The sequence below is a fragment of the Mesitornis unicolor genome, unplaced genomic scaffold, assembly GCF_000695765.1.
Source record: "Mesitornis unicolor isolate BGI_N332 unplaced genomic scaffold, ASM69576v1 scaffold32519, whole genome shotgun sequence".
Taxonomy (NCBI): domain Eukaryota; kingdom Metazoa; phylum Chordata; class Aves; order Mesitornithiformes; family Mesitornithidae; genus Mesitornis; species Mesitornis unicolor.
In genome coordinates, this window is record NW_010208481.1 from 1 (window position 1) to 8,632 (window position 8,632).

Below are 8,632 nucleotides of genomic sequence, written 5' to 3' on the forward strand. Positions count from 1 at the left end.
CCCTCCTTCCATGATCTATAAACTTTCCTTTCCTATCTTTCAAAAAAGATAACTTTTTGAAACAGGTGTGGAACAGACCAACTAATAGAAGTGCTTTGCTGGACCTCCTACTGACAAATAAGGAAAAACTGGTCAGGAATATGATAGATGGTGTCAGCTGTGCTTATAATGGCCATGAAATGGCTACGTTTGGTAGACGTTTGGCCCAGAATTTCAGAAGAACAGGCTTCAGCCTGTTCGGGGAACTTGTCTGCAGGATCCCAAGGGACACTGCCCTGAAGGACAAAGGCTGCCCTGAAGGGCAAAGGGGCCCAGAAGAACAGGTTGTTCCTCACATGCAACTTCCTTGAAGCACAAGAATGGTCTCTCTCAGTGTGCAAGAATTCAAGCAGGTCTGGCAGAAATGAAAGTTAAACTCATACAGAGCTGCATTAGCACGAACGTAGTCATCCAGTTTGAAAATACCATTATTTCCCTTTACGCAGCACCTGTGACATCATATCTGGAAAACTGAGACCAGTTTGAGACCCCCTTGGTGAAAGGGAGATACTGAAGTATGCAGGAGCTTTATCAGCAAAAATATTATAAAATACTTCCCAGATATCACTGGGGTCCTTTAAAAGGGAATGAAGATCACTAGCTTTGTATGCAGTGCTGAAAAAGCAAGGTCAGTAGGTCAGTAACAGAAGCAGAATGAGAGCCCCAGGCTTTTTGGTAGTAGTGACACGAGTGGCTCTACCCCGTAACACAATCCTGCTCTGACAGAGCTGCCTCTTACCAGGATTTATACAAAGGAGAACAGCAATTGAGCACTTATTGTCATTTACACCATACACAACTGTATCTTACACAGCAGTGCGACATCTCCCCAGACTTTTCAAGGTTAACAGAATAGTGTCCCAGAGAGCTGCCCTTATCAGCTGAATCCTGGGAGGGTGCATTCTCCATAGTACATGTGGGTTAGGAGGAAGGAGGGAATTCAGTTATTTGTTATCTTTCATTTACAGAGGTTTAGAGCTCCCACTTACTCATATGTGACAACTATTTTGTGTACTCCAATCACATCCAAAACATTTTTCTTATACTGGTCACGTGAATTTGCTCACCGTAATCACCTTTTTTTGTCACTGATTAAAAAAACCCCACTCCTTAGCTTAAGCCCTTGAGAATACTATAAGGCAGAATCCATAAATATGGATTCTTTATCCTGCTAAAAAAGTAGATTGAAATTGCAGTGTAATTTCATGATTTGCCCTGGATTTTTTTTATCTTAATCCAAAAGTAGCTTTTAGAGTAGCTTATTGACTGTGGAAAGAATTTTCTCCAAGGCAGGCACTCCACAAGCCAAAGAACAGAAGCATGTGCTTTTTCTGTCTTTTAACCATGATTAATATAATTTTTGGTCACAGAAAATGGAAGAAGTACCACATCCTTTCTATTCTTTAATTGACTGAGCAAACAGTATACCCACCAGCAATGATGAAAAAGCCTCCTCCTGCTTTGTACAGAATGTGGCTGGCAAAAGGAGCTGCACAGATGATGAAGAAACTAGCCATCACAATAGTGAGCACTCCCAGGAGCATAAGAACTGTCCAGAAACCTCGATAAACTGGAGAAAAGGAAGAAGGAAAAAAGGAATACAACACTTTTTAGAACTTAAACAAGTGACATATCTGGCTAATGAAGATTTTCCTTTTCCTCTTCTTTTTTCATATGACCTTATTAACAAACAAAGCATTCATTCTATTTTGCATATCTATCATGTGGACCAAATTAGGTTTGAATGCCAGTCCTTATCTTGTGATCATGGAAAAATGGTTGTAAGTTACCATGAGTGAAATCCATCTGCTTAATATTTAAGTGATATGTACGACAGCAACTTGGCCAAAATTATGCTCTTCATAAAATGCTACTCCAAAGCTGCAGCAAGGATCCTCTGGGATAAATGATTGGACTGACAAGATGCAATTGTTTCACCAGAATTGTCTGGGAGAATCAGAGAGCTGTAAGATCTTAACATTCTTAGTGCTCAGACCATATCACCAATAGCAATCCATAAATTCTCTACAATTTACAACTGGATAATTCTCCTCACATATACAATAGAAGGAAATCTAAAGCAAGAGAAAGGAGAAACTAAAAAAAAAAAGTAAAGCAGTTTTCTGAACAACAGTTAAGTATTTTAAACTGGCCTATTCCTGCTCTAAAGCTCTTCCCATTTTATTAAATTTAAAATGTGATGTTTCAGAAGCCCCTGTTAGTGCCAAGCAGTGCTGAATGAATGGATGCAGCTGGTGATAAATGAGCCGAGAGTTTTGTGACATACTCTGGCCAAAAGAGTCTTTCTAACAATTACTTTTTAGCTGGTTAATTGCACATCCATTTAACAAAGTCATCATTTTACAAATGCTACAAGAGTGACATAAATTTCTCCCATGAATTTAAAAATTGGTACATTAACACAACCCATTAGTAAAATTATGAGTTGCAAAGATCTCCATCGTCAGATCTGAAAATCTTGAAGCACTGACAATTCAGTCAGTGAAAAACATTTCCACCCAACTGAGGGAAAGCATATAAGCCAGCTGGCAAGTCAGAAAAAGTGAGTCACAAAAGAAACTGCCACTTATCATCTGGCAGCACCTACTTACTGTTATGGCAAAACACAACTAAGCAACTATTATACTCATTCATATCCTGAAAGTTTCAAATTCACAGAGCTTGTTAAAGCCAGCTATTCTGGAATAATTCAGGTTTGCTCTCATCTGAAATCTGAAGGTGCACTAGACATTATCAGCTCCTGTGTCCTACTAATGTGTTCCAAAAATCTTTAGTTTTTAAGTTCTCCAGCTTAACTCGTGTTAAAGTATACACCACCTTGCTTCTATCAGCCTTGTAAATGTATTAGCTAGATCACGTTCATTGCATCACATTAGCCACGCTTTTTAAATGATATCCTTTTTAATTCAGGCAAACATTCAAAGACATAATTTTCTGCCACACTGATCAGCAGATTTGGGCATGTGAAGGATGAATGTGTCTGAAAGTAGCTGTCAGAAGGGTTAAGACTGTGTTTTAGTTCATATCCAATACAAGTATTCTTTCCACATAAACAAAATAATGTAGAAATAGTAGGTAAGAAATAAGGCTGTGGCTCAGGAAAGCAGTTAAGTGTGTGTTCTGCTTTAAGTACTCCACCTCTTATGGGATTTAAGCACCTGTTTAAAGCTAAACACATAGTTAAATGATTCACTTAAAGCAAATGGACAGTGAATGGAGACCTAGAAAGGTAAATCTCTCAAGTCCTTCAGTCTTGGGTCTCTGAAGCAATTCCATATTATTTTACTCACGGGGCTACTTAGCTAAGCTTCATCGCCGTCCCCAAGTCCATGCGACATTACTTCCTCATTTAAAACGTAATACCGCTAAATCAGTTTATAACCACCCAGCTCTTTTACATGGATGGCCCAAGGTACTTCAAAGTCATGCTACATAATAGGACACATTGGCCAAAATGGACCTTGAAAAAGCTTTCTTCAATATCATTATGGTCAGTCACCTAAGTCATACAGGAGTATTTCTATTTTCTGAATGGATGAGGACACAAGCTTCTCCAGCATTACAAAATTAGTATACAGTTTCATTATCTACTCTTCATACAGGAAGTTTTGAAGTCTGATTTTACCAGAAAAGCTTGATTTGGTCAAATATTCCTGGAAACTGAACACAAAAGGAGTACAAATGTTACTGATGAAAATTTGTTAAAACTCTCGATAACTATACAAGAGAAAAGCTGTTTCTCTGCTCTAACAGTATAACTATTTTATGCTTTAAATGTGAAATACTTATTTGACCCAGCTATTACCTGAAATGAGCTTCCATTCTATTTCTCTAGAAATAATTACTTACTCTAGAAAACCATGGATAAATTCTGACAATCTACTTTTTTAGCCAGCTAACTCTGTCATCAAATGTCAACAAGAAAACAGAGTAGAGTTGACAAGTAAAAAGTCTCCAATGTTCCCAAACCAGCAGCTTTTCATGTGAAAGATTAATCCCTCTAATCTGCAAAACACTAAGCCATTAGGATGCTTTGAGGCACAGGTCTGAGGAAACATCTGAAGAGCATTTAGACTTTTTCTTTAGTAAGGAAGTTATAAAGCAGCCAACATTCTGCCAAGACTTCACTTATTTCACACTCGAATAATTTTTGCTCAGACCACATTTCCCATCTTCTTTACCTAGATGGGCAAGATCAGCTCCCACAGGGCTGATCATTTAAAATTACAATACAGCCCTACTGCTGTCATTTAGCTTAGCTGACACCTATAGATAAACACAAAAGAGCTGGCTGAAATTAAAACTACGTAAGAGTGAACTTACTCTTCAAATTAAAGGCTTTACTGGTCTGATTGAGGTGAACCATGAGAGCTAAAAAGCAACAGAAGATGCTGATTTGCATTATGCTTCCTTAAATCCCATGAAAAGTGATGACACTGTGATCCAAGCAGCTTGTTTCAAGAAATAATGGTTCAGTGTACCTATACAAGGTGCTAAGAAATGTTTGCACCATTTCAAGTCTCACTGAGGCAGTTCATAAGAGAGTCCATGTGCTGGATCAGATGACAAGGAGTACCCTTGCCTCTGCAAGGTACTTCACAGATACATTTGAGTGAGCTACCTCAAGTACATGCATTATTCCAAGTATTTCCGACAGCAGAGGAAATAAAGTACAAATGCTACTGCAGAGTCCGAGGTAAATCTATCTGCAGTGTTAATCTCAGATACCATAGCTCTGTGTTGCAAGAGCGCTAAACAGAAGGTTCTGTAACTTGCCTTGGTAAGCTGCCCCTTCAGCGGGTACAACATTTGCTTTGGCAGTGACAGACAGGCCTAAAAATAAAATAGTACTTAGAGGAAAACAGGAGTACACACAGTATGCTTCTCTTTGAGCTCTGCACTGTTCGGCCAGTGTACTAGGGGAACGTTATAGCTGCAGTACATTCCTCCAAAATTGCACGACCTGTAATTTTCCCCTGCTTCTTGCTTTTCTCCCTAAAGATCCTAATTTAGATTCCTCTGGAGACTTCTGCATCATTTGAAAACTAGAAGTAGTATCTGGTTTTGAGTAAGGAGCCAAATTTTAGAGAAAGGGCTGAAAATTATCAAAAGCTCTCTTTCACATTACAGTCGATCCCGGCATTGATTATAAACTGAAGCCACAGATTCATATTTCAAGATGTTACTGGCACACAATATTAAAGAGAAGCAATAATATATTTGACAGTTGCACAGCTGTGTCACCTACAATGCATGCTTGCTATATAGTAGCTGTGCTCACCTCAGAAGCTCTGCAATGGGTTTTTCGGGAACAGGTTAGCTAGTGACACAATGTGACACCCACCTACAACCAGAGATGTTAACACCAACCTCATGAAACCATACCACACGTTATTGCCCTTGCTGACTTCAACTGAATCTCAGCCATTAGCCCATACATTTTCTATGGCCTATCAAAAAAACCCCCACCAACCCAGCCACTTAATACTGAATTCAATATCTAACATGAATTATTAAGCCCTACAAAGCTGAAAAACTTTCTGAAGCATGTGAGTGTTGCATAAACATTACTAAGGATAGTAATGACAAAATTACTTGGAAAAGCTGCCTTGAATTTTCAGCCACAAGCCCACATCCTAAAGTCAACCTTCCCTGTGATCTGAGTGTGGATTGTGCTTTAGAATATGACTTTTTTACTTCTCTGTTTAAGACAAGAGACATCAAATTGCTTTTGACAAGAGGTATCAGAATGCCACACATAATATAAAATACCAAGAAAGATGAAGTGCCCGAACTGCTCTAAATCAGGAGTACCGTCTCTGCAGATAAACAACTGTAAATGGGATCATAGATCTCATCAACAGCACAGGAGAAATACCTGGCAACACAGCAAACCTTGAAAAACTTTTCTCAGTTTCACTCAGTACTCTTTACTATCCCTTAGTAGTAATAATATTTTTTAATAAGCTTGAAAGTAAAACAAATACAATATTCACAGTATGAATACACTGTGGTTTTTTTAAATATTTCTTGCTTTATCACTGCTTGGTGGCTGGGGGAGTTCTCCCTTAGTAAATGTACTGTATTACAATCTCTTATGGGCAATTATGTGACTATACTACATAACTGCATTTTCTGCCCTAGAAGTAGACTACTGCTAACATTTCACTGTATAATTTTTATTTTCAGATTTCACTGCTGATATTTTCTAAATTACTTTAGGTTTATTTCAACCCAGAAACAAACCTGCCAATAAATTTGATCCCACCATTTCAGATGTAATAGTTGCTGAACCAGAATTTTGCTTCAGTCCTATAAACACTCTGTATTCTACATTATATTAGGCACTACTTCAAATGCTGGCAATGCGCCCTGTACTGGACAAATAAGACACTAATGGTCAGGAAAAAAGTACTAGCAGCTACAAATCAGAGTATTAAACTAATGGGTCAGCACAACCCCATTAAATGTCTTCCAATTTAGCTTCAGAAGGCACTGAGGCAATTTTCAACAGCTAAGGAACTATTGTTTATTTCCAGCCAAAGTAAAACCCAACAAAAATAAAATGAATGACTGGACTAAGTGCTAGATTTTGCATTTCTTTTTGATAGGAATAATCTCACTATAGACAATGGGACTACTTATATGAGTAAGGACATTGAACATTTTTCAAAAACAGACCTAGCATTGTCCTGTAGTAAAAGAGAGTTTTATAAAAGTGTGATTGTCAGTGTTAAGTGTCAGTGTTAAGTAATCTAATTACATGATACCATGCATTATTCTAGCTAAGAATGAATTATTATTTTAGTACTATATTATTATGTTTTCAAAATAGCCTGACGGGATAACCAGTCTGATTATGAATATACACATGTGTGTTTATTTTAGAAAGTACAGGTCACTACTCTGGCACTTTTATTGTATGGGATATTTATTTTATTTCTTTTTATTCCTAGCTTGTATTTTGTTGCACATGTTTGTGAATCATCATATAAATGAATGTGCTGGCAAAACAGTGAGGTGCTGTCTAAGTCTACTTCATAGCTGCACACTATAGTAGCTGTCAATGTAAACCACTGTACCATCACTGAAAGTCACCAGAGTCAGGCTGCCCCTGAGTTAATTTAGAAGCCTATTTCAGGTTAAGATAAATGACATGGCCTGCGAATTTCTTTAAGTGCATTAAGCATAAATGATGGTTAGCACAGCTGTGGACCACACCTTATACTTCAGGTACATGAAGTCCTCCCCACTCCACCAAGATATTTAACAAAACCAGTGAATGAACAAAAGCATTATAACTGTGATCAAAAGACACAGAAAACTGCCATTTTAAAGCAATGCTATCTAACCTCTTCAAAACTGATCATGCATCTGAGAGTAATGATGAAAAGAAATCTGAGACATTAAAACATGCATTCAAATGGGAACTATCACACAAACGTCATAAAACCAACATACAAAAATATGTAAATAAGCTAAGAGGGGATAGATTGAGCCTTTTTTGAATTCTAACCCAGAGAAGCTCTGAGCCTAATTCCTAATGATACTAAAGCCAAAGGAATTACGTCAACAAAAAACTTGGTCCAGTCGCTTAACTCAAAAATCATCAGAGATTTAATGTTCCTCAGGAACCATATCTTTGCCTGAGCCCTTCTAACTGGATATAACATGGCATTCCATCAGCAAACCACACTTGTGTTTCCATGAGGGTCTGCAGCTAAATCCAAATCCCCCCGATAAGGTCTCAGTGTCTCTTAAGCTACACATTTTGTAAAAGAAGTCGTGTTTTTGAGTGCTCTGAAATTAGCAGTTCTGTTAACAGAAAGTTAGAGATTTTTAGAAAAATGCGTTGCACATACGTTTGATTTTTCTAATGAAGTTTAAAGCTTTTTATTCAGCTGTTTTTCTATGAAAGAACAAACTAAGTATTTTTCAGATGTCAAAATATTTCTTCTTATCCACTCCTAATTAAAATAAGACTTGAAGGACTCAATAAAAACATAGTGATAAACCTGTGTGGGAGGTTTATTTTTTATCCCCAGAAGCGTTGAGAAAGCTATGAGCCATGCAGCAGAACCAAAAAAGGGACAATAACGTCAAAGGTAGTGCCCTTCTGTTCTATGTTTAGTTTATGTAAGGTATTAGATGCAGCCAGCTGGATGTACAAACAGTTGATGAAAACTTGTTCTTCATTAAATCAAACTGAGGGCTTTTGCCAATGGCTTTTACAGAGAAGCATTTCCTCCACTGTGAATCAAAAGGAAGAGGATAACCTTCTAGTATTTCTTAATTTAGCAACTACAGTCGCAGCAAAGTTTTAAAAACGTATTTGCCAAGAATCATGGGCAGGACTATCAAGCTAGACTAAAGGAGAAACAAGTTTTCAACTAACAGAAGAGACAATGACATAACCTTCTTCATAAAAAGTTGTGAAAGGTTCTTCAACAAGCATACTTGCCTTAGTAAATAACTCAGCTTGGATGCTGAAAATGAACTGGAGGCATAAAAAACCCTCTTCAGTTTTAATAAGCTCAAAAGCAATCCAAATGTATCTATTTATATAGCAGGA

General features: G+C 37.6%; 1 protein-coding gene across 1 annotated transcript in view; it reads right to left on the reverse strand.

Moving 5' to 3' along the window:
• Positions 1 to 1,435: 1,435 nt before the first annotated feature.
• Positions 1,436 to 8,632, reverse strand: part of LOC104546998 (transmembrane protein 182-like) — a 10,556-nt gene continuing 3,359 nt past the window's right edge. The window contains 2 exon segments of the mRNA XM_010192534.1: positions 1,436 to 1,468; positions 1,470 to 1,609. Of these exon segments, the coding sequence (XP_010190836.1) occupies positions 1,436 to 1,468; positions 1,470 to 1,609 (173 nt within the window).